The 27,330-nt window shown below is 38.3% G+C and overlaps 1 protein-coding gene across 1 annotated transcript in view; it reads left to right on the top strand.

Moving 5' to 3' along the window:
• TENM3 (teneurin transmembrane protein 3) overlaps window positions 1–27,330 on the top strand; it is a 407,391-nt gene that overhangs the window by 216,025 nt on the left and 164,036 nt on the right. Inside the window, exon 6 of the mRNA XM_041479936.1 lies at window positions 20,983–21,192. Within this exon, the coding sequence (XP_041335870.1) occupies window positions 20,983–21,192 (210 nt within the window). The remainder of the gene's footprint in view (window positions 1–20,982; window positions 21,193–27,330) is intronic.

Here is a 27,330-nt window from a genome sequence, read left to right on the forward strand (position 1 = left end):
ATTACTTCAACAGTAGAAAATTACAGCTGTAGGAAAAGAATTAAAAAAAAAATCTTTATTTCATGGTGTAACACTGTAACATTTGAACAGAAATAATCACTAAGGGATTTTTAATGCAATGTAGGGCTAAAACGAAGGCAAAAAATAGTTTTTATCTTGATCTGTTTTAAATGTGTTATTTTAATCTTCGTCTGTTTTAAAATATGTTAGCAACTCTTAGCTAACAGTTTAAGCTAATTAAATAGCCCACATGGCTTTATTTCTTGTTGAAAAATACTCCTGTTCATATTTGATACATTTGTGAGTTTAAAATTAGGTAATAATCAATTATCACAATGCTGCTTTTTCTGCCAAGGTATTCTCTCTCTTTATTTATTCTATTACATGATAGGCAAAGCTACTGTAAAGGTTGGTTATAAATTGTGGTGAGAGTATATTTCTCCTATACACAAGACTGGGAATATGTGAAGTAAATAGACAGTATTTTGTGCAAGTAGAGGGTACACTATAGGTAGCTGCTACTGATAGACAGAATTTGTGTCTGATGTGTAACAATTCAAATAAAAACCAGAACATTGTTGTGGCTCATGAAATTCGACAAAGATACAGGTAATACCAGTCCATTAGCACACAGACAAGCCTTTTCTCATAAAAGCAAGAGCTAGATGTTGTAGTAGAGATGTGTAGAGATTAGCAAGAAATCTGAAGGCCTAGACTTAATTTAGTTGTTCCCTGTTACAGAACCTCAGTAGGTAAAAGTGATTTTCTGTTGTCAAGCACCAAAAGACTGGTTCCAGCAGCATCTTGAGCAGGCTATCTGATGGGGAAGAAAATGAGGAAAAGAGAGCAGGGAGTAACACAAGACTTTGAAGATTTTTAGTTTAAATTGGTTTTACTTACCCTTTTGTGGGCACTTGTAGCAACCCTTAAGGCTTAAACCTTGTTGCTTCAAGATGACATGGCAAAATGAATTTTAGTTGGTTGTATGCTGCTACAGTGAAGGCAAATCTTCAAACTTGTCCTTTCCCAGGGATTTCAAGTACTGGGTAAAGCTTGTGCACTTAGCAGTAGCTAAGCTTTTGATGTATAGCAATGCCTTATAATAGAGCTCATTGGTTGTATGTGGGTAATTCATAATTCGTGTGTAATCTCTTTTTTTGTATGGTTTATCTGCAAGTATGTAGAAGACCCTCTGCTTGAGTTTTGGATACAGAGAACTCTTGTGCAACTGAGATGCAGATAGTGTTGAAACTGCTGTCTTTGTACCCCTAATTGCAGGTCACTCTTCTGTTTTAAGATGCTTTCTGGTTTGCTCCAATTTTTTTTAAAAGTAAGCACTAAATACTCAGTGACGAAGCATGTCCCGAAACATATCACTGGGAGAAGAGACAGTGTATGAACTGAGTGACATTACAAAGTGGCATAATTGTGTTCTCTGCTTTGCTTCCTGTTCAGCTCCTAACAATACCTAATATTTGGGCTGCTTTCTTTTGGCAGCTGAGCACTGAGCTGACATTTTGATGGCACTATTTATTGTAACCTCAAGGTCTCACTCCTGAGTGATAATGTTCAGCTCAGAGCCCATCACTGTACATGTGAAGTTAAGGTTATATTTTCCCATGTGCATCACTCTACACTTATCCACACTGAATTTAATTTACCATTCCATTGTCTAGTCACTCAATTTCATAAGGTCCTGTGATTCTTCACCACTTGCCCTCATCCTTACTGCTATGAATAAATTGGTATCATCTGCAAACTTGGTTGCTTCAGTGCTCAGTTACCTTTCCAGGTCAATTACAGGTATGGGAATGGGAGCAGATCCCAGTGCAGATCTGTGTGGTGTTCCCCTAGTAGGCTGCCTTCACTATGCAGGTTTGACCATTTACCCCTAATTTCTGGTTATGTCTTTTAACCAGTCATGTTGCTGTGCAGAGACCTGTGTTTTGCCATGGGTGCTTAGTTCCTTTAAAAGCCTTTGGTAAAGTACTTGTTAAAAGCTTTTTTGAAACTGATTGACTGCATCACTGGTTTCACATGTTTGTTTGACCTATTCAAAGAATTGGGTTAATTTTCTAAGGCTTCACTTAATGAAAACTGAAATTTGATTCTTCTTAGACCCCACTTAGGGCCCACTTAGTCTTTTTGCTATTATAGTTTCTATTAACTTCACTAGTGTATAGATGTCAGGTTTGCAGGTTGCTGTTCCCCTGGAGCTTCTCTGGAACCTGTATTAGGATTTGGCAGCACATTAGCCACATTGGAGACCTCGAGTAACAAGGCACTGTGGAGAGGGATGTTCATTAGTAATTCAGTTATTCTCCCTTATCATTTTGCACTCTCAGGTGAATGCTGTCTAGTGCCAGCCATTTCTTACTTCATTCACAGAAAAATTTGGGGGCTTTTTTCCCATACTTCTGTAACACCCACCGTAGCAGAGTTCTTGTTTCCACTAACATAATAATAATTTTAATAATAAATTAAAACCAGATCAGTTATTAAAAGCTGGATTTTAAAAATGCAGGTCTTCTGATCTTATTTGCAAGTAACATACTATTATGTTTTCCTTTGTTTGATTTTGTATATTTTCATTTCCCTTACTTGTGTTTGAGAGAATGATGCAAACAGTTGAAGGAAGGGCAAGATTTCATTTACAAAGAAAAAAAGTTTAAATCCTGAAAATTTATAGAGTTGTTATTTCAGTTATATAAGTCTGAGATGTTATTTCAAACCATGGTCCTCTAGAAAGGAAGCAGTATTTTTAATCTGGCAATTTCTTTTTATTGAAAACACATACGTCCTCTATCAGTAATTATCAGTCTTAAATTACATTAGACAAATTTTAGCTCGCGGGTTATAAATGTGTGACAGCACCATATGTGGTTTCCGAGTGAAGCTTTTGTCATATTTCATTTTGGGGGGATATTCTTTTGACATTCCTCATTACACAGCTCCCATTCAAAGCTGAATAAAAAAGTGACTGAAGGATACTTCTGGGGTCACAATCTAACATTTCTTTGGACAAAGCTGTTTCAGTGTTTGTATTATATATTCAGATTTTAGGGATTTGGAAATGAATTTTAGTCACACTAGGCTTAAATTTTGAATCTCTCGAGTTCCTGAGTTCTTAACGCGCTTAAGTGGAGTTCTCACTCCGTAAGACAGAAGAATGTGGCAGGTGAAATCCTTGACAGCAGGTCCTTTTGCTTCTTGAAAGCAAAGAGCAGGAAAGCTTCTCAGGTGTCTGCGGAAGCGTAGCCATGATTTCACTGCAGAGCTCCGCTGAGGACAGCTCTGTCCCACTCAGTCCGTGGAGGCAGAGCAAGAAATTGTTCTTGTGTTTTTATCTCACAGAAATAGGCTTTGTGGTCCTTTATAGAGTCCCGTGTGATGGAAAAACTGGCAGCTCTGATGCTCCAACTTCACTCTCCTCTGTGTTTCACATCCTGTCATTCCTCAGTGGGAGAAATGACTGATTCTCTTTTTCTTCTTCCATGGGCATTCAGGGGCATGAGATCTGATTCATCACAGACACACCACTCAAGCTGATACTGCCATTGTGCTCGCATTGGAGGAATGAGAAAAGAGTCTGTTTTAACTGGTATTACAGCATTTCTCCAGTTATGCATAAAGACTTTGCCAATTATAGGAAGAAACAGTTTTTGTATTGGCATGTTTTCAGTTTGTCAAGCTGAAAATAGGTGAGGTGAAGAGAGAGAAAAACAGGGCAAAAATCACTAGTTAATGAGGTAAAATGAATTACAAGTAATACATGGAACTAACATGATGTGATTTTAATTTAAACAGTTTGGCAGGCTAAGATAAAATAAAAATTTACTTGTAGAACTGAGAACTGTTATGTGGGATTCACATAAAACTCTTGATGGTGATTTTGTTCCTGTTCTTTCACTTTTGAAAATTACTGTGGACAGACCAGAAAACTGAAGTACCATCGTAATTCTTCACTAGCACAGGGAAATAGCGTGTAAAAGAACGGCCAAGTTCTAGTCCAACCCTACTTTTTTAATGATAAATACATGCACTTTACAGAATTACAGGTTTCAGGAAGACTTCCCCACATCTCTCCCCGCTGTATTCATAATGTCTAGGGAAATTGTTTTGATTTTGCCTTCTGGAAGATCTCTTTGGCAAAGTATTTTGGCAGTATCATAAACAGGGCAAGGAACAAGTTGGATATCAGCTTTGGATATCAGTTTGCTTGGACATTGGTAAGACCCTGCTGTCAGATTTTGTATTGAGGAAAAAAAAAATCCCTCACAAGCCTGAATGACAAAAAGCTTTGAGGCTTTTCATCTTAGATTGTGCTTTTAGGCAGCATCACCTGCCAGGATTACAGAGATATATTTACAGCCATGTTAAATCTAGTTCATTACAGGGATCTTGAGCATTGGTCTCCTAAGGACTAACATCTATATAAAAATAATTTGAAAAAGTGTAGGAGAGAAACTGTGTAACAAGAGGATTTTTAAAGTTTGCTTCAAACAAAATAGATACAGAAAGACCCACAAAGTACTTAAAAAAAAAACCCAAAAAAAAAACAAACCACAACCAAAAAAACCTAGAAAAGTGGAAGTATGGATGATAAGAGGCATTATGTAGAAGATGGTCTGGTCTTTGGGAAATTTCTGAGGATATGCCAGGGACAGGCATGAGCTGTTGATTTGTGCATACCAGCAACTGACAACAGCTGATTTAGTACTAACATTGCCTTCTTTGTACATAGCATATCCAACATAAGACTGTGTAATCCATACATACTTTTTTACACTTGCATGGAGTTTCTGTAAGACAGCAATGTTGATCTTTAGATCTGATATCAGGCTTGATGTTTTCTGACCACAAATTGGCCATTTGTATTTCCTTTCTAAGTATATAATGCCAGTGACTATAGTAATAATAATGGAGCATTGTGGATGGAAGTGCTCTTAGAGTTTGCTCTTGGTAGTGAGTAAGAGACTCTGGTCGATGCTTTGTGTGAGGAGATGGGGACGAATGAAGAGACGTGAATCTTGACTCCATGTTTCAGAAGGCCGATATGATATACTAAAACTACACTTAAAGAATGGAGAGAAAAGGATTCATCAGAAGGCTAGAAAGAACAGGAATGGAATGAATAACAAAGACTCCTGACTCCCAGAGAGTCCAAGCCAGCTGACTGTGATTGGCCATTAATTAGAAACAACCAGCATGCACCAATCACAGATGCACCTGTTGCATTCCACAGCAGCAGATAGTTAATTGTTTACATTTCTTTCCAGAGGCTCCTCAGCTTCTCATGAGGAAAAATCATAGTAAAGGATTTTTCATAAAATATCATGGCTACAAGAGACCTCAAGATAAACACCAAAGCTTGGTCTATTTTCAGACCTCCTATGGAGAGAGCAGCTACAGAATGCACAGATAAACTGGGAGTGACCATAAAATGATTTCAATAGGTGACTTAAAATCCAGATAATTTATTTAAAGAATTTTTTCTGAGTGTTCTCTCAGGGAGTTTAGGGAGGCACAGCTCATAGCCTATGTGACAGGAAGATTTGCAGCCCCGTGGTTAATTCAGTCAGTTGTCTGCTGCCCTTAATGGCCTGGCTGAAGTCTTTGGATGATTGGCCTCCTTTCCTCAAGCTCCCACTTGTTCAATGCACAGCAGCAAGCCAGTCTAGCTCACAGCCAGGACGCTTTCTGCTCCAGAAAGGCTTTTGGTGAGGGGGGTAACCAAGGCCAAGTAGTGTGAATTATTCTTCAGTCATAGTCTACTCCCAGCTGTCCTCTTTTCCTGGCAGCAAGGGAGCAGGCAGGGCCTCCGTTGGGCACAAACCCAGAGGTAATGCACATGCAGAATAGCCATTGTGTGCGTGTTTAGTAAATCCAGCTTTTCTGGATCCACCCTATTTGGCTGGATCTTTACAGCCTGCACACAGTGCTGCTCCTGCTGTGGTGTGGAGCTGAGCCCCACTGTGGTAGCTGCCATGGCTTGATGCGTGTGTTGCCAAATGTACCATCATTTCACTGGTGACACTGAGAATAATTTCTGAACTTCACTGGTGTAGGCACTGTCTACTTAAAATGTAGACTGGAGGAACAACTAGCAGATTCCTCCTTTTTGCCTGTTTATTTTAGGTCTTAATAGACTTAAGTATTTCAGGACTCTGTAGTAAAATAAATGCCTGAGGGAGTCTGAAATGTTCACACATAACTAGGGCTGGCAGGAGAACAAGAATTCAGTGTGATGAAAAATTTAGCAAGCTTGGCATTCATCTTGATGAGGAACTAAACACAATTCTTCAGAGATTTTAATGAAAAAAAAGAGGGATAACAAGTTGCTCTGCTATTAGCTGCAGGCTCATTAGCTGGGGCACTCACCTGGAAGGCAGGAGACCCAGACTTAATCTGGCCTGAATCAAGCAAAACATTCAAGTGTCTTTTCTCTGGTTAGCTGCTGTCTCTGCTGGTTTGTCACCTTTACATGGCCCCAAAGTAGGGGATACCATCTGAGATACCTCTTCAGCAGCAGGTGGGAACAAAGGTAGTTCTGAGTGTCTTCTGGTGTTGAAGAGTCTGCAGGTTCAGTGAGTGGTTGTGGGACAGCCCATAAGAACTGCTCAACTGTCTCTACTTAACCCATTGTTTTTTAAACATGTCTTGAGTTTGCTTTCATGAAAAGTAAGCAATGACATTACCAGTATTACTTGTGTCCTTATGTTATCCTATGTACATGTCCCAAAGTGCTGTAAATAATTTCTACGTTTATTTTAGTATGCCAGTGCTCTGCATTAAATGGCATAATTCATTAACTAGTGCTACAATCAACATGCCAACATGTTCTTGTCTTGATAATTTTTTCAGTGGAATTTTAGTGGAATAAATTAATGAATTTGTCACAGAAAAGGTGTCTGAAACTATAATTATGATGGGAGGAAAAATAAAGAGTGTTCATTAAGTAAATAAAAGACTAAGGAAAGGTAAGAGGGAAGAAGGTAGAGATTTCCTTAGTTGTAAAAGGGAAGGCCAAGATATTGGGACGTCTTGTCTCTAGGGGGTCAAAGGTGCAGGTGGCACTGCCTTGGCTTCACATAACGTTGTGCAGTTCTCAGAGGTTTGTTTCCAGCCGGATTTGCAGCATTCAGTTCATAACCTTTGCAGGGGATTGGAGGCATGCAAGATAAAAATACAGTATTTTGCAAAGCTAACAGAGAGAGAACATGCATTTCTGCCCTCAAACTGGGATCCTGGTAGGAGATGTCTGAAGTAAGAAGATAATTTGATGCACTCTGTCCAGTAACTTTATATTCAACTCACATGACAGCCCCTCCTTCAAAGGATGTTTTTTCGTTTGGTTTTTATGGATAACATCAATGAAGACTATTTTGAGCTGGGGATGGGAGGGGAAGAGGTGAATGCATTTAATTCAATAGATTCCATGAAAAGAGACTGTGACCATAAAAACATCAAAAAAGTAGTTGGGTATTGTTGTTTGTAATGAATTGTTTTCTGCTAATCAGGCATTTTCATAAATGTATTTTCCTTCCAAGTGGATATGCCGTTATTCCCATGGAGCAGCTGCAGTAACATATCGTACTGCATGTTAGGATTTCTTTCAAATGGAATGATGTATGAGTCACTAATGCCTGAAACATAGTAAAACTTATTATGCTATCGTTCATACCACATCTTCTGAAGTAAATAGATACAAAAAGACACTTGCAGTGAAAGTTGGATTCCTGAGAGTTTGTATAGGCTGATAAATGTTATGGGCTGATGAATCATTTTTATTCAGAATAAATTTGTGTATGGTTCTTAATATCCCTGCCTGCTCACCTCAGCACGCATAATCTTAACATCAGTGAGACAGAGGGATTTGTATTAAACTGCATTGATTAACAGCCTCCTCTAGTCGCAGGATCTGACTTTGAAGTATCCCGTGGTTTGTTTTCTGCTTGTGCATGTAAAGATTCTGACCAAGAATTGACTTTGCAGGCTCTAACTGCTTAGAAATGAATGGTAACTGCATCAGAAAACATGTAAAGAATGAATATTTGAAGCACTACCAAATATCTCAAAGATAAATAACAAATACAAACAAATCACAAAAAAAAAGGTGTCTCAGATAACTGAGCAAGAGAGCTAAGACTATTCCTTTATCTCTTCATGTAGAAATCATGACATTTCAAGTGTAGGAGGTTAATTTAAGTTATATGTAGTAACAGCAACTGCACCAGAAATCTGCATGTGTTAGGCATTAACATGCCAAAGAACAAAATTAGTGAAATGTGGGTAAACATTATTTCAGTTCTGTGTTTCTTCTTTTCTCCATGCTTATAAAATTGTATTTTGTAAGGTCTGATCCTTTCAGAATGAGCATCTTTTAAGTGTTGCTGCATAATCTCTTCCTTACATGGTGCCGCATTATCAAGCATTGTATAAAAGTAGTTATTTTGTGTTGATATGAATGCAGACCAAGTCAAGCCATTAGCTGGGTTTTTCAGGAGCTGCTCTCATAATTGGTTGCATTACATCTTTTCATAAAAGAGGCATTGTGTGAATACAAATGTAATCTTGGCCAAGAACCTGTTAAAAGTGTCTGTTTCAGAGGGGAAAAAAATCTAGTCAAGTAAGAAATTTGTTAATGTCTTTTCTTATCAGTAAGTACTTTGGTAGATGTTTTGGCACTAGACATTTGTGAAGGTTGGTGGAAGGCGTGGATAGTCTTGGAAAGCATGTGCCATAATATGTGTGGGGAATTGTAGTTTTACAGGACTGGACTTCCAGACCATTGTTCTAAATGCTTTCTGTGTAATAACTGGTTTTTATCCGGCAGCTTTTACTGGTAATGAGGGGGGAATCTTGAAAGTAGAATACATCAACATTAATAATTTTTTTTTCTGGAACTCAGAGACTTGTACATTTTCTGTTGGCAATCCTACTGTTTAGCTGGAGAGCAGTTGTTTCAGAGTTTGCAGAGCACTCACGCAGCACTTTCCTTTCATCCCTTTTCAAAGAGATGGATAACCTCTGCCTGCTGGCAGATATGGATGGCCCAGCTGGCGTGTCCCTTGTCCCTGGACCAAGGCCCAAGGATTCTGGAAGCAGCTTGGTAAAGAGGGTTTGTTACCCATGGCTGCACTCAAGCATAAACAAGTTTTTTTTTTTTATTTTGGAATTTCCTCCCAATCTTTTGGTCCTTTTTTATTTTCTTTGACATAAAACCTCTTCACAGTTACTTGTGTGGTTTACTTTCCTTCGGTTTTTACTATTCTGAAGTGGTCGAGTTGGCAAAGAAATAAAGATTATGATATTACTGCTGGATTTCATAGCTAATATTTCATGAAACATTATTAGAATGCCCTTCTGTTCATTAGCTCATAACTTTATGAAAAGCACTCTTGGACTGAAATTTTCTGTGTTTAGTCTGAGGCCAAAGGTGTTTTTTTCAACTCCATTTAGCATTTTGTGACCCACCTAGGCTAATGTGAGGGGTTTGTATATTTATTTAAGAATTGCTAAGTCTGTATTCTTTTGAACTTCAATGGGTAACTAACACTATTTGAAATTTATCGTATTAAATTATACATATTGCTAGCGCACTTATCCAGTCCTGTCAAGTATAAACGCAGATAAAATGTTAAAAAAATAAAAGCTAAACAAAAGGTTTATATGCTAGTCAAAATATATTGTATTTTAGATAGCAATAATTTCTTACAGTGGAAGAATGACTAAAATATGCAACTTTGTAGTTCTTCACAAAATTTTCTCATCAGCTAATACATTATTGCCTATATCTTCAGGCAAAAATAAGGGACTTTGTGGGGTTTTTGTTTAATGCTGAATTTCCAGAGACACCTAAATACAGAGTCCAGCTTTCTCTCAGTTCTCAGTACCTTATAGATTTTTCTGTTCTCAGTTTTCTAAATAATCCCTCAATGAGGCTTTATCAAAAATCTGGCCCCAGACTCCGTCCCATTTCAACACTGCTGCCTTAGCAGCTTTGGTAGCGAGCTGACTTCAGTGATCATGCAGTGGGTTTTCATTTAAGCTTTCCAGCTTCTTGCCTGTGGTGGTCTATTTGTTTCTAAAGTAGAAACATTTTCTCCACATGGGCAAAACTGATAAGTTCTCTTCCAGCAGAGAAATAAATTACATACTAGATGTAATGAGACATCAATGTCCAGTAAATGTCCCATTGCTTGTGAGAGTGGTACTGTGTGAGACAACAGTCAATTTTCTGGTAATTCTCTAATTCCTCCCCTCCCCAAAATTCCTTTGTTAAGGAGTTACACTTAATGTAGCAGAAAAAAGCCCTAACAAGAAATAGAACTTGAAAGTGCTGCAGGAAGGGAAGGGCTTTTGATAATGAAGCAGCAAGGAACTAACAAGAATACCTATTTTGGTGGTGTTACCTTCAGGCCGTTCCAGAGTTCACTGCTGGTTGGGTAAGTTTGATGTTTCCTTGGCAGGATTGCTTTCTCCTTTCTTATCGCTAAATGCGTGCTTTTGTAGGCATGAGTGTTATGGGACATTTTATTGGTTTGCCTCAGTTTATTGGGAGAAGGCAGGCAGCAGCAGCATGAAAGGCTCTGGCAGTAGTGCTGCTCACTCTGGTGCCTGCTCGGCATTGTGCTGGTCCCTGCAGAGCCGTGCTGGGAGGCACACAGAGCTCACAGGGGACCATGTGTCACTGGCTGGGGCAGCTGGCAGTCAGAAGCTGGTGAAGGTGACAACAATCATTGTATCCTTCCTTCTTCTCATCTTCGTTTGCAATGCCACAGGTCTGGTCTTTTGAAATAGCTAGAATGCAAAAAATGCAGCTCACAGGGATATAAATAACCACAATAAAAGAACTAATTGGTTAGAGCATGGTGCTAATAAGGCCAAGGTCATGGGTTTGATCCCCATTTACTTGAGATAGGCTTGGTGATCCTTGTAGGTTCCTTTCAATCAGAATATTCTGTGATTCTTGTGAATAATAAAAAATAGGATTATTTTTGTAAGCAAGGCTGATAGAACTCTTTTTCAGCAGTTTGTTCCTCTTTGTTCACATCTATCAAAATCTCTTTAAATTGCTATGTTTCCTTCTGAGAAAACTAGTCATATTCTGTGGTCTGCAAGCATAAGCAATTTGATGTCATTAAGAAGTTCTCTGGATGCTTTTTTCAAAGATGTTGTTCCCTTTATGGCAGGCTGCAAGGCAGTGGCCACACTGGTAGCAAAAGGAGACAAAACTGGTATCCCTGTCATTGCTTAGACTACTTTCCTCATATAGGACCCAGTAGAATTAAGAAAATCAAATTTAGTTAATTAGTATTTGATTTCACTCCTCTTTAAGCTGCTTCTTACAGGAGTGGGAGGAATGAGAGTGGGAAATTACCTGATTCTAAAAACTGAATGATTTGTGAATCATTCTCAGAAGGTTTATTTCCTCATTAAGAAGCCTCTCTCCCACTCCCTTGCAAAAAAACTTTCATGTTGTCTGATGTTCTTCAAGATGCATTTCCTGTCCTGTTCAAAAAAGACATTTTCTGCTCCCCCTAATTTAGCCCAAAGCAACTGTGAAAATACAAAGTGCATCGAGTACCACTGAATTATGTTGGAAGAATGATAAACCAGATGTGACATGGCTCAATCCATTTCACCTCTAATAATAAAAAGTCATGGATAGGAAGAACAAAGAAGCATTTCTTCAAAGGTTGCTTTTATAGGTGATTACTCTTTATGAATTGTCATCTGAAAAAGTATCAGCATCCAGAAAAATCACAGTCTTTTACAAAGGTCAGGATTGAGAGTGGAAACTTGGTAAACACTTCAGCATCATTGCTGAGTGAATATAAGACAGACTCAGAGTGGCTAACCTTGCTGCATTGATTATAGTATCTGCCAGCTGCTCCATTTTTGATGCTTGGTTCCATTTCTGGAAATGCAGGAAAAAGAAAGAACCCTGGTGGGTTTTTTTCCTGGTTTTAGCTTGTGTCTGTGGCGTGTTTATAGTATGGGTGTTTTGAACATGAAAATCCTGGCAGGCTTTTGAGAAGGGCTGGTTTCTTTCTCACAGCACTGTGTAATGCTTAGTTTGGTTTGCGTGTGAATCGATGAGTAGCGAGTAGGGAGAGCGCCTGGCTGCGCGTTCCCCCTGCCTGAGATCTCTCCTGCCCTGCCCCTGCCCCCGTGTAGCGGTCAGCGAAGCAGTAGCCCCAGGCAGGTGTGCACAGCCCAGGAGGGCTCTTACTGAGGCAGAAGTGCTTGGCCATGCACGGGTGCCTTTTGCATTGCTCAGATGCAAAGCTATGCATGTGTGCCTGCATGTGGAGCAACCATGCACCTCTGCCTCTTGACTGTGCTTCAGCAGGCACCAAATGCTGTGGTAGGAAAAGGCCAGGTTTGGGCCAGGTTACACAGGAGCCAGATGGGGACCCAAGGAGCTTCCCTGCATGCACAGTCCAAGTGCTGCGGGCCCTTGGAGACCTTCTGGCTCTGATGCTGCAGCTACCAGGGCTGTGTGCTGGCTGCCAGGGCCCACAAGTTGGTTGCAAGTGGCACTTGGCTGGGCCAAAACTGCAAGTGTGGCACTTGTACAGCCGGGTTGGTGGCTGAGCAGGTGTCTCCTTGTCCTGGCTGTGCTGTATGAGACTCCCATCACAAGGCAGAGGAGTCTGAGTCCCAGCAGATGCTCTAAGTGGAGAAGTGACATTTTCACGTGAGAACATCTACGTCTCAAGTGAAGATAGGAGTTAATCGGAATATTTTGCAATCTGGCGTTGATTTCAGCTTGCTTCTGTCCAAAACTGCGCCCCCAACCCCCCAAAAAAGTTGAATGTTTTTCTAAAAATAGAGACCTATCACTTGACATGATTTTCTGAGTAGAATGAAGATTTTCAGTCTTCTGGGAATAGCTCTCTGTTCCCTTCCAGTATTTTTCATGTGTACTTTTAATTAATATTGGGGGAAATAAACTGGAAGATTCAGTTGAGCTCAGCAGAGTAGCTCCTAAAAAAATAAACCCTGGAGCTAGAGATCCTTGAGGTTTTGGTTCAGCTTATGGACTTTGTGCCTAGGTGAGCGGACCTTTGCTCTACGCCTGACTCTGAATTTATAAGGTCATTCTTTTTGAAAATAATAATAGTAAAATAGATTTTTTTCTGTAGTAAGAAGAAAGATCTGTGTATTTTGTTTAGGATACTCTGTTAGTTAAGGCTCAGATTCTGCAATTTCTTTACAGACAAAACTCCCATTTAAAGCAAAAATGAGCACTGCCTGAACTCAGGACTGAAGATGGAGCTGTTGTGGTCATGCAGTCTGACCCCTGTAAAAACAGGGCACTCCTTTTCATTTAACAATCTGCTGAGCAGCAGCTGTTAACTTTTTGAAACAACCAAAATGCTTCAAAACATGAAGTGTTTGCTTCAGAAATGTGTGTCAGTTCTAAGGCATAACCATTTTTCTTAAGAAATCTTTCTCTTTTTTAGAAGATAATTGCCAGTTTTATATTACAGAGTCTGATTATTGTACTATACTTCCAAGAGGAAAAAAAAAAAGGCAAATTACCATATTTCAGGCCATTATTTGTCTTGCTCTCTAATAGATTAATTTTGTTTTTCAAATCAATATCCTTTGATTATGGTTTTGTACAGTCTTAGCTTTCACAGTCTATAGAAGTAGTTGCAACTTTGTAAGTTAGAATACATGTCAATATAATACATCTGTTTTGTTTAGAAGTGCTAACTTTTTGAGGAAATACAGGAAAAATAAGTGTCATTTGTGTTTAAAGTTTGCATCTGACATGAAGGCACAGTTCATCAGCACTCAGAAGGATTTGAAACTTCAAAAGTACACCTCCCAGTTCATAGGTAGAAGGGTCATTATCCATTATGCTTACAAACAAAGCAAAACACAAATGGAAAATCCACAATAGATCACAAGCATCATTTCTGTGCATTTGAAAGCATTTATTTTTAAAAGAGTTCTTGGCGTGTAATTTCTTCTCACTGCAATGTTTTTCACTGTAGATGGATTCATACAGTTTTATTTATATGTGTGTGTATATTTGGAAGTCTGTCAATGCATGTATTTCCTTGGGGAGGTCTTCACAGTAGGTACTACAGTGGTCAGCTCTGGTATAAACACAGAAAGAGAACCATGTTGGTTATAAATAATTGTTCTTACAGAGAAAAAAAAAGTGCTGTACAACAGCACTTTTTGGTAGTTCCATTTGCATGTAGAGTATTAATTAAGAGATAACTGTCGCTGCAGGTTGGCTACAGAAGGCTGCAGGATCCAGCAGAGAGATAAATGCCAATGCCAAGTCATACAGGTTGGAGAGCATACAGGAAATCCATAATGAAAAAATAGTTTAAAATTAAAACTCACTTGTTACTAACTTACTGGTTTATATGCAGAGATGAAAAGGTCCAAAACGCAGTCGTTAAGGGTTGGTTGTACATACCAGGTGCAGGGGCTTGGGGCTTTTTTGGGTCAATATATGTGATACACTAGAAATGGAAATTTTGGGATGCAGTCAGTAAACTTGTTAGGAGGGTATAGGTGCCCTTTTTAACAAGAGTGTGTACAGCTTTCAGCACACTGGGAAGCCTTAGAACAGATTGCAAAGAGTCATCTCAGCTTGATTCAGAAGCCTTGTAAGTGTCCTTCATGTTTGAAAGTGTTTTGGTTTCTAATTAATTTAGCCAGAAGACATGTTATTTCTGACCTTCAAAAACCACTGCCTGTCTCATCCAAGTTTTACAAGATCCTTAAACTGTTTTATTTAAACAAAAAAAACCTGAAAACAAAACAAAACCAACAAAAAAAAAAAAACCAAACAGCAACCTGCCTTGTCCTGTTGTGAGCAGCAAAGTACAAAATAGAGATATATAGCTATTCTTAGTGATCCATTATATATATAACATGTTTTTCCACAGTGTGGGGTCTGGGTTTGGGTTTATATGACATAGTAGTGCCATTTAATGTAACATGAAATCTTCATTTCCGTTAACTCACCAGCAAAAATCTCATTAATTTCAGTAGAGAGATATCTGCTTTGCAAATTGTAATTTAATACAAATTTCTTATTGACACTGAAGTCAATAAAAATCTCTTTACCACTTCAAAATAAGACTCTCCTTCTGTGTGCTTGGGATGTAGATAGAGGAATTTTTTTTCCTTCAGTCTCAGTGACCAGGACTGCCAACACTGTGAATGGAAAAATGCACTGTTCTGCCATAGCTAAACAGCCTAAACAGAGCTGTCTGCTGTTGTATTGCTTTAAGCAGTCATCAGAAGTTGTACAGAAGTTGGGTATAGGATTTATGCAACCTGATTGAGATGAAAATAATGGCCCTTCAAATTTTTATAGTGAAATTACTTTTTCAAAGTACGTAACTTGCAATGCATCTTATGGAAATAAGTTGATAATGCCAGGATTTTAGGGACAGTCTAGATAGATGAACAACAGTTCAGCATTAAAGAAATTCATGAAGCAACGAAAACTACACATTTTTAAGATCATATTTCAGCTCAGGAAAGTTTTCATTTTTTCATGAATTATAGTCAGAAAAATTTGGTTTATAATAAGAATAGAAAATAAACAAGTTTTTTTTTCTTTCTTCTTAGTATCATGGCCACCAAAGTCTCTCTGCTTTGAGTTTGAATCTAGTGGGAAGATTTCATAAGTGCACGTGTTTTAAGGCTCCTCAGAGACTTTGGGTCATCTATTTCAGCCTGCCCACCCTGCAAAGCAGGAGGTCATTACTACTGCTTCTCTCCTATCCTACTTTTCTCCTAAATGCCATTTTCTAAAAGTGTCTAGCACTACTTTCTCTAAAATACATCTAGTGGAGATGCAGTTCATCCAGGCACTTATTGGTGGTGTTGAAGCAGTGTTTCTCTAGCAACTGGTGACCTATAGAGGATGAAAGGTGAGCAGTTGTTGGGTTCATTCTTTGTAATACCATGTAAATAAGCTTAAATGCTGCCAATATCTTCTTTCTTTTACTTTTTTTAAGGAAAGGCAACTTCTGCATAACTGTGAAGTGGGGGTTGTGGCCAGGTTGAAGTGCCTGAGGGTCTGGGGTTGAAGGCACAGCTCTGCCCTGCTCTGCCCTCAGTCCTTCCTCTGCAGCAGCCCCATTCTCTTTCCCTGCCCTGATACCCAGTTGGTGGTGTTGGGCAGCACCAACTGACAGAGGCTCAGCTTTAGACTTAGTTAAGCCTTAATATACTTAAAACAGAAATTCCTGTACATTACTACCAGTCCATTGTTGCAGTCTTCTCCTGCAACAATCTTTCCCCTAAATAAAATTGTTTATTTGCTATCTTTTTTATGGGTTGCACTTAGCATACTTTTCCCTTTGAGCTTTTCGATATGTGGCATCAGTTCTGCTTCCAATTTTTAATTTGTACCGTGTTTTAAATCAGTGCTGATCATGGCAGAGAACACTGCAGGTTTGGGTTTTTTAACATAATTACTTTGTACATATGTATTTAATGTAACCATTATTAGCTCAGGTATATTTATTTTTCAATGTTCTTCTTACAACCTATTTTCTTTGTGTTTTACTTTGTTTGGGACTCATATCCTTAGCAAATGTATTCATCTCTTCACATACTGCTATATCGAATCTGTTCTTGCTGGAGTTTGGCTATATTTTGCATTTTAACATAGTTTTTTTGAAGTACAGAAAGATCATTTAAAGTCATATGTTTTCAATTATAAAAATAGCAAAAAAATAAAGTATGTTTTTCCTCATAACTGACATAAAACATGAGATTTAAGTACTCTTAAGTCCAGTATATTTGCCTGTGAAAAATATCTTACTGTTGAATCAAATTCACATATTAAAAGCAAGAACTTTTGCTTTTATAAAATACAAGCAAGAAAGTCAAAGCAAAACAACCAAATGTTTTGCTAGGTGGATACCAAAAGAAGCAGAATGGGGAGAAAATCAGAAGTAGTGCTTTTGTGGGTTTTCTTAGAATGAGCTGTTCTTAGTATTATATGCTTCTAAGCTGTATGGAAAAAGTGTTACAATCAATCTAATTGGCTTTTGTCATACTTAATTATTTTTATGATTCATAAATTAGTTTGTTAGGACTTCAAGAGGGAATATTGCCAAATATTTTTAAATGCCTTTCATTCAATGTAAAAAAGAATTGGAGGGGAATATGCACATCATTTACAATTCCTCTAGAAAGTGTGTTAAGTATTTTTTTTTTCTTAATGTGTAGCTTATTCTATAAATGGCAGTATAGATAGCTATCTCTTTTTTCACTTGGAATCAAAGAGGAGCTCACTGCAAAAATCTGCCAGTTCTGGATGAAGTTGTACAGAAATAGGTGTCCCAGCTGGTTGGCCTAGGGTTCTTGTGAAAAATTGGCTCATATTATATGGCTGGCTCCCTTTTCTCTGCAGACCATGTAACTTTGTGACAAGAAAGCAACAAAAGTAGGGCTAGGGAGAATAGCCATCCTTTATTGGTGAAGGGGGAAAATATACAGTGATGAAGAATAAGGAAGAATCTGAGGTAACTTAATACCTTCTTTGCCTCAGTCTTTAAGAGTAAGACCAGTTGGCCTCAAGATTCCCAGCCCCTTGAGCTGGGAGCCAGGGACAGGGAGCAGAACAAAGCCCCTGTAATCCAAGAATTAGTCAGCTATGCAACTTAGACACCCACAGGTCTATGGGGCTCAACCCAGGGGTACTAAGGGAGCTGGCAGAAGAGCTCAGCAAGCCACCTCCAGTCATTTACCAGCAGCCCTGATTAAATGTGGATGTCCCAGGTGAATGGAAGTTGGATAACGTGACACTTACCTACAGGAAGGGCCAGAAGGAGCTTCCAGGGAAGTTGAGACCTGTCAGCCTGACCTCAGTGCCAGGCAAGGTCATGGAGCAGATCATCTCAAGTGCCATCATGCAACGTGTACAGGACAAACAGGATCAGACCCAGCCAGCAGGTGTTTACAAAAGGCAGGTTCTGCCTGACCAACCCGGTCTGCTTCTGTGACAAACTGACCCACTTAGTGGATGAGGGAAAGGCTGTGGATGCTGTCTACCAAAACTTAAAGTTCTTGACACTTTCTCCCACGATATTCTTTTGGAGAACCTGGCTTCCCATGGTGTGGCCAGGTGTCCTCCTTACTGGGTTAAATCAGACTGGATGGGCAGGTCCAGAGAGGTGGTGGTAAATGGAATTGCCCTCTGCTGGTGGCTTGTCAGTAGAGTTCCTCAGGGCTCAGTACTGAGGCTAGTCCTGTTTACATTTTTTATCAATGATCTGGAGGAGATCAAGTGTGCCCTCATTCAGCTCACAGATTACACCAAGTTGGGCAGGAATGTTGGTCTGCAGGGGGTAGAAGGTTCCGCAGAGGGAGTTGGACAGGCTGGATCAATGGGCTGAGACCAATTGTAGGAGGTTCAACACGGCCAGGTTCTGGGTCCTGTGCTTGGGTCACAACTCCATGGAATGCTACAGGCTCGGAGAAGAGTGGCTAGAAAGCTGTCTGGCAGGAAAGGACCTGGAGATGCTGGTTGACTGCTAGCTGAACATGAGTGTGTCAGGAAAGTTTAGCTTGAATATTAGGAAAAATTTCTTCACTTGAAGGGTGATCACAACTTGGAACAGGCTGCCCAGGAAAGTAGTTGAGTCTCTATTCCTGGAGGTGTTTTACAGACGTGTAGAGGTGGCATTTAGGGGCATGGTTTAGTGGTAGACTTGGCGATGCTGAGTGTTAAAGGTTTGACTCAATGATCTTAAAGTTCTTTTCCAGCCTAAATGATTCAACAATTGTAAGACCTGTCTGCTAGAATTAGGTTTATTTATAAAAAATTGCATAACTTCCTGGCGATGTTACAGCCATAATCAACTGATTTTTGCTGTAGCAGAGATCTGTCCCTGCTGAGTGTAGTGGTGGGAGCTTTGCTAATACCCTTGCACTTCCACCCCACACCTGACACACAGTGTTTTCTGAACTGAGAAATTCAGTAAGCCAGGGCACCCAAGTGGTGCATGTTCCGGATGGCTACTCATCAGTGCAGTGCAGTGTCAGCTAGCCATGTAGCACTGAGACAATTAATAGATTTGAATAAATGAGGGAGTTTACAAAACAATTAAGGAACCTTGGACACGACACATTTTCAGGCAGCATGGTATTTTGTCTGATTATGATTTGTGCAATCAAGGCTCTGTTATGCCTGAAAGGTAATGAGTGTAAATTGAGAAGGAGAAAGGAAGCATATTGAGAAGTGTTATATATAAAGTCCAAGGATATTACTGAAATGTTGACTTGCTTCAGACAGTACGTATATATCTGGAACTTATTACTGTAGCTCTCCTCTAAGAGACGTCAAAAGCAAGTAAAAGAGGTTTATTCCAAGATAAAAAATAAATATTACAAAACCCCCTTTTTTTTATTGGAACCGTTCAAAAAATGAAATATAACAACTACCTAAATCACTTTATCATAAATAATGCATTAAATATTCCATCAAGAAATAATCACAAATTCAGGTTACTGAAGCAAGAAATGTGAAAAATCAAGGTGTAGCAAGAAAACCTATTGGCATTTTATCTCAAACTACAAAATGTGCCCATTCCCTACTTCTAAATTCACAAGTTGAGCCCTGTAAAATGTCATTCCCCCATACTTTTTATTTCCCTGATTGTAAACCTTGGGTTTTACACAGGAGTTGCTTGACTAATAGTAAGTGCTCACTTTCCTTCCAGGACCATGCCTCCATCTTAAATTATAATAATATGTGCTATTCACTACGAGAAGGGGTAACTGATATGTGGAGGTATTAAGTAAATAGTTTGTGGTCAGGCTGTCATAGGTTTCTTCCCAGGAAAGCCAGTTGGTAAGGACTTAGCAACATGTTTTAGAGACATTTAAGATACTATATGATGGTATAAACTGAATGTGAAATAAAAAAATGTAATAATTAGCATGATTCTAGCAGTGTACAAGGGAGGTGGAGGGAAGGTAATTCAAGCTACTGGTGCCAGTATGATTTATTAACATTGAGAAGCACAGCACCTCTGCAGCATAACTATACTACTAAGTGCCATAAAACCAAATCATTATATGATGAAAAAAAGGCCCTTTTCCTCTAATTTAAATTTAGATTTATAGTTATGAATTATAACCATGCAGATTAATCTAATTTTGGTTCTAACATAAATTATGTAATATAGCTTCTTCATATTCTAGCACATTCCCCACCTACAGGCAACAACACTTATTTCAAAAGTAGTCCAGCAATCTTACTCTGAGTAAGATCTGTGCTCCCTAAGGACTATAAAGAACCTATATATTCACAGGGCAGATTAGGTAATTCTTTCTCTCTTGCATTCTGGTGTAATTATTGTTTCATTGAAGGACTAAATGCATTGTTATGATATTCTAAGGCTTTATTTAAATCTGTCTTCCTCCATGATGACTTTAAGATACTTTCAAGATGCAGGAGTGGGATGTAGTCATTGTGTATGCACGTTTTAAGACAACTTGTGCAGATGGACACAAGTTTGACAGGTGAAACATTTTGATAGGTTTTAAATAGCATATGTGTCTGAGAAACACTGCTGAAAACTAAAAGTTCTGTCGGAGTAACTCCTGTGGTAGAAATTTACAGCAGTGAGTTTCCCTGTATGTGTGAGCTTGGAAAACTGGTCCTGTTTCTCTGTCTCTGTGCCTGCTTATTTGTATTACTTTATTTCACTAGTAGATTTTAGACAGGAGTGTCCTACTGAAAGAAGCAATCCTGTATGATAAACACTGTTCAGTGAAATATCAATTCATGGCATTTTGTTATGGTTTCTAAAACACTTAAACCAGTTTGTTTCAGGCAATTGTCATATTTTCTTTGTCCATCTTTTTTTCTTTGAAGTAGAATATTCATCTTTTGCTGATACAAGAAATTAATTATTTGTTTTTCATATGGTATCTTGACCCATATTTTAAATGCTTTTTATTTTTTTATAGGTCCTCCCATGCCATCCTCCTCATCTAGTCCATCAGTTACTGAACATTTACACTCCCCTCCTCCATCACCCAATCTCCATGACAACCAGAGGTGGTTATTAAGTAATAATGCCAGCCAGCCAGTTCAGGACTCTGATACAGATGAGGACTATACTGCCGGCTCATATCTAGTACAGACCAGTGATAATCCAGTATCTGTCCCAGGTCATGGTAAGAAGAGGACACTTTGTCCATAGTTTAAATACCCTTTTATTTTCCATCTTCTTAAGAAATTGTGTAATAAAACTTAACTATATCAAAATGACTGTATTTTAAACTGATTTTTCCTTAAATGACACAAATTGTTTCTCTTTTACTGTAAGATAAGCAAGATTAGAAAATAACTGCTAATATAGAAAAGCTCGTTTAAGTCATTTAACAGGCAATGCTTATATGAAGCAGTAGCTGTTAATGATTTATTATGTAATGTAGTTTTTAGCAAGTGACTAACCTTTAGTTGTACTTTTTAAAAGGTTGGCTGAAGTTGGTTAAAGTGTCATGATATTTAGCATCAGAATAATGTAAACATTTTCTTTACTGCCTCATCAAGTTCAGCAGCTTCCAGCCGTTCCTTTCATTTCCTAAGGGAAGGAGAGCAGGATTTTTTTTACTGGATAGGGCATTCAAGACTGTGGAAAAAAGTTTTAAGGAGAGCTCTGAGATGACAGAAGGCCGTGGTGGCTTCTGAGAAATGTTTCCATGTTTCTCTTCCTTCCAACCAGTAAGCAAAAGAAGTGACATGCTTTAAACATCAGTGCCTGCTTGTACATTGTGCCCAAAGAAACCACTTCTTTTCTTTTTCTTCTTTTTTTCTTTTTCTTCTTTTTTCTTTTGATATGAGAAAATATATTAGCCACAGGTTTCCATTTCTGTTGCATGACTGAACAGATTTTCTTGGTGTAGGCATAGGCATACCGAAAGAATATTTTTTTTAGTTCACAGCCCTTCTCAGGTTGATCAGCAAAGCTTGGAACAAGCCACTTCATATTCTAGGAACCATTCCTGTGTTTTGATTGTTAAAATCTCACCTATAGATGAACCACTAGAGGGGGTATGGAGAAATATTTTTCTGCAGATTGCACATCAGCTGATTGGACAGAATTATTTTGCCAAACATAACACTAAACTTAAGCTTCTCTTCTTAGCTTTGAGTGGCATTTTGGTGTTGTGTCTAAAAGGCCAGTCTGCTAAGAGCACTCATGTATGTGAACTTGACACATTTGGGTTAAGATCTTTAATGATAACTATATTTTTGTATGTTCAACTTGCTGAGTATTTTAGTCTGTGAAGAACTCAAAAAATGGTCATGCATTGTTATAATCAGGGTATGCTATTCTTTCTTTTATCTCCAGGAATATGAAATCTGTTAGAAAATATATGCATTATCCAAAAGGTAGCCTGATTTAGTTCAATAAGTCAATATATTTAGATTACTATATCTTTCAACCCTTCTTTTATAAATGAAAAATGCAAAAGCAAGACAAAACTGCTAAAATTTTTGAATAATTGGGATGATCTGCTTGCATCTCTTAGGAAGCTAAGTGATGTAAGTGTTCATCATTCCTCTAGATTTTAGTCCCTTTGCTGCCTCTGAAATTTTGAACAGTTGCTTGCCAGTGAGTTTACCAACCTTCAGGAATGTTCTTTAACCTGTTTCGTCCCAGACAAGCTAAATTAATTTCATCTGATTCTGTGTCAAGTCAAGTCTTGGCCTTTTAGCAGAACGTTTAGCAGTGGGGTTTTGATTACAAGTAGGACAGGAGTTAGCACTGTGGGATTTGTTGAGACGGTTGTTCTGTATAAGACTTCTGCTAAGCAGGAGGAAAACCCAGCATACTCTTCAAGTATGTGTTAGTTTTCCTTTTCCCTCTCTCTTCCCCCCTATATCCTCTACCTGCAGATGTCTGATATTCACCCCTTCAGTGTATATATGTGGTAGAACTGTTTACAGTTCCTGCTGTCAAATGATCTTTCTCTCCACAAGATTAGACTTGTTTTTAGAAGTGCTTCAACTTGCTAACCACGTATACTGTATGTATAGTGACTGCCATAATTTAAGTCAGGCTTGTTGCTTTTCTGCTGGGTAAAGAGAAGATCTTAGGTGTTCAGGTAGTGGACTTCCATTTCCACACTCAGCTGCAGAATGAGGGTTTGTGTTATTGGGAGAAAGATTCCTTTCACTCACCACATAAATGGATATTGCTTGAAATGTCGACCTGATTTGCTTATGGTTGGTTACTCATAACATATGCTGATGGCCTGTTGGTGAGGGAAAAGTATGTTCATTGTAAAACAGGGAAAAGCAGAGTTTAATAAGTAAGCTACAACTTCCTTCTACTTGATGGTATGTATGGTTGTGTAGCATTGCATTGTAGTATGTGGATCTCTCCAATTCTATCCTATCAAGTCAATATCATTTAATTGTGGCCTTTAGTATGCTATTATTTGATTATTACATTTTCTTTAGCTAAAATGGTAAGTAATACAGCATATGTACCACTTTCACCAAAAGAAGGGGTTTTTTCACCAGTTGTCTTTTCTTTTGCATCTTCATGTAAGCTTTCAATGCTATCTAATCTTAATGCGTTCAATGTAAGTCCAGTGCCACATTCAAGATGACTCTGTCCAGTGTTTTTGTTGGCAGAGGGTGGGGGATCACTGCTGAAACATTTCAGGATAAAAAAGGTGCTGACTGAAAACAATTATATTGTTGAACTGCTTTCAGTTATTGAAATATTGACTTTATTTGAATAGCAAGTTGAATTAACATCTTCTTAGTTTGTTCAAACATCTGATTGTTTTCCTTTAGAATGAAGTTCATTTGATCAGTGTATTTTATATGATTGGCTCACTCAAAATTTAGAGTATCTGAATATGTCTGTAGATTTGTATTAATCTATGATGCTGGGTTTGATTAGCTTGTTTTGTTAACCAATGGGAATTAGCTTCATTTTCTGGAATTAGCTAAAAGAGCAAAGAGAATTAGTAAAATGAGTTATAAGATGCTTACCATGAGAAGCTAAGGTCTACATTGAGGTATTACTAGTACCTTTAAAAATTCAGATCAAGTGAGGGCTGTTGTGGACAGCTTAATAGGAATAATTTAATTTCTCTAAGAGCAATGTGTTAGTAAGTCATGAAATTCAGGAGGAGATAAATACTATGACCATCAGTTGCAACTCTTCTTTTATGTAGCATCTCTGATTAATTCTACTTGTTCCTCTTCTTCAGGGTGCAGCTCAGTGTATGAACTGTTCCAGCAGTCTGTTTGCCTACTACTATCAGAACAATTTATCGCATTTATTGTTTTTAGAAAGAGCAGCAAAATGGTTTATTGTGAACAGGGACATCTGAATACATATGTGGGGAAATGAAACAGTTGTTAAAGTGAAAGTAGAGTGAACTGGGAGCTGAGAGGAAAGGATTCTTGAATGTGATTGAGTTGGAGGGTTTCCTTATGTCACTAAGTCTGCTTATAAAAAATAGAAGTCTTGTAGTATCCGTATTTAGGCTTCTTAAGAAGAGTCTTAATCTTTTTCCATGAAAACTTATAGATTAGTTAGAATTTGGAAGGGAATTTATTGAAATTAGTAGCAGCTTATCTTTTGACACAGAATTTAATATAATGAAAAATAAAGTGCTAAATTCTTAGTTTAAGCACAGAGCATGAAGACACAGTATAGTTAATATTTAATGCTTGCTACTGACAATGAAATCGAAGATTCTGAATTAGAAACTCAGATTTGAGAATTTTTACCCCTAAATTGGAAATACTGTGGGAGAAGCAGAAAACGCAAAATAGAGAAGGGTGTATTTCACAGCAGCGATTGTATAGTGTGTTTGAGCATCAAGGTTCTCATGTTTCTTAATAACAATCTGTGATGATAGTTTATGTAATGGGAAGATCTGAAAAAAATTCAATATAATATAAACTGGTTTTCAGTTGTCCTTGATCAAGGATCTGCCAGGTAATGCACAATAAACAAGATTTTGCTCCAGCCACATGGGAATTGCAGATTGATGGGCTTTTCAGTTCGAAATGGCTAAGCCTTCCTACCAATTTGGAAATCTAGAGCATAACTCTGAATTTAAACTTGTGAAAGAGAAAAAGTAATGTAATAAATCTGGTTGAATGAAAAGGTATTTGAGCTCTCTGCATTCGGAGGTCTCATTGTAGGACATCTCAGTCTACAGACACCAAATGTGCTGTGGCATAATTCTCCTGTAAATTGAGGACTTTAGTTCGTGATGATTCCTTAGAACTTGATGGAAGAGCTTATGCAAAAGTATCTGCCATACAGAAATTATTGTTTTTTGTTATCCCACAATGTCAAGAAGCCAAGGTCAGAACCTTTTGCTTTTGTAGAGGTACCTGAGGGAATAGGTGCCCAATGCTCAAGGCTGGCACTAGTAAAGACCAGATATAGCACTTGTACAAAGCATAGGTGTGAATTTTATGAGGTGTTTGTTAGGGTTTTTTTACTCTTCAGATTTTCCCTCGATCTCTCCTGTTGTCAGCATAGATATCACAGTTCATGTGTAAGCAGCATAACTAAACAATCTGCCTCACTTCTGCCTTTTTCTTTTTACCAAGAGCAAAATGAAATGGAAGTGTGATTGGAGGTGCACACAGGGATTTGTGCTATAAGTTAGTGGAAGATGCTAGTGACTTTTAAGGATTCTTTTCTTCCCTTTCAGCTCCTGTCAGGGTGGGAAGAGGAAAATGGGATTTTTCCCTTAATACTCAACTGGCTTGTGAGAAGGTTGGAAATAACCTGTGAATATTGAAAAGGCCCATGGCAGATTAGGTTTTAGCCAATGTGGAAGTACCTTGTGTGGCTTTCTGGTAGTCCTGCTTTAGTGCCTACTAAACACCTCCCAGTCCTTACTCCATCTCTGCTTTGCACAATTATTCCACAAAGGAAGCTGCATGTGCTGGTAAACCAGAACTTGGCAGCCAGGCTGTCACCTGCCATGTAATTTCACAGAAGGAGTTCTTTTGATTTAATAGAATATTCTTAGTAGGAAGAGACCCGCAAGGATCATCGAGCCCAACTTTTAAGTGAATGGCCCACACAGGGATTGAACCCACAACATTGGTGTTGTCAGCACCGTGCTCTAATGAACTGCATTTTAGTAGTTCATATTATTGGGGAACAAAAGGAGAGGGAAGGGGGTGTGGAGGTATTCTAGCACACAAGGAAACAAACCTGAGTTCATGAGATTAAATGCTTAAGAGCTCTTTAGGCTTTTTTCAAAAAGTATATTTACTTCTTTTCCTTTTCATCATTCTCAGAACTGTCAGTCATCTGGAATCTCTGAGGGTATCCACATGCCTTATTTTCATTGTTGTCTTACACATTGTTTAATGAGATTTTTATCTCTTATCTCATAATTCATGATAAATTAAATTTTGTCATTGTTGTATCGGTACACACAATTTGTCCTCAGGTCTGACACTGGCCCTAAGACATGTTACTTGAAAAATTATCTCAGACCTGTTTGGTTTGAAATACTCTGCAATAATAAATTAGGATTAATAGTTCAAACTGGGAGGAGTTGTAGTGAAGAACATCATGGGGATAACCTATAATCTTGGTTTTATTTAACATCCTCATTAGTTATATGGATGATGGAGTAAAAATGGCACTAAAAATTTCCCAATAATACTAAATAGCAAGTGTTCCGAGTGCCAACTAGAGACAAAATGTTAATAGAAGAGGGCAAGGAAAGATCATTAATTGTATAGCCAGAAACTAATAAAGTTAAATTATAACTGAAAAATATAAGCTGATCTGAAATGCAGTGTATTCGGGAAAAATCTAAGGAGAAATGGTCATAGAGAGTTTTAATTAGGCATTAATCTGCAGCGTGGTCTGACTCACGAGTACAGTTTGAGCTGGGGATATAAATATATCAGCAAAGAGGGATTCCTAGGCATAGCATCAATGGAATATCAGTTTGGAATTCAGACATCTTGCTTCTTCAAAGTTCCTGTCAAATTCTCCTATTGCTCTTTATTTTACTGTTCAGATGTATGTGCATGAAAACAGTTATGAGGTTAGAGGTATTACTATATGGGAATAGGTAAGAGATTAAACTTTGGCTCAATACGTGTCCTCAGCAATAATTAATTGCTGGCAAAGAGAAGCTAATAACCAAAGATAGAATGGAACATGTTGCATGCGGTGTGGGGATACAATTAAAAGTAACAGGATGAAAATAAGGAAAGGAAAGATTAGGCCTGTGGTTAGGAAAAACTATCTAACAGTCCCAGGGAAGTGACAGAAGCTCTGTCACTTTGTAACA

Source organism: Pyrgilauda ruficollis, unplaced genomic scaffold, assembly GCF_017590135.1.
Source record: "Pyrgilauda ruficollis isolate IOZ18807 unplaced genomic scaffold, ASM1759013v1 scaffold5, whole genome shotgun sequence".
NCBI classification, from domain to species: Eukaryota; Metazoa; Chordata; class Aves; order Passeriformes; family Passeridae; genus Pyrgilauda; species Pyrgilauda ruficollis.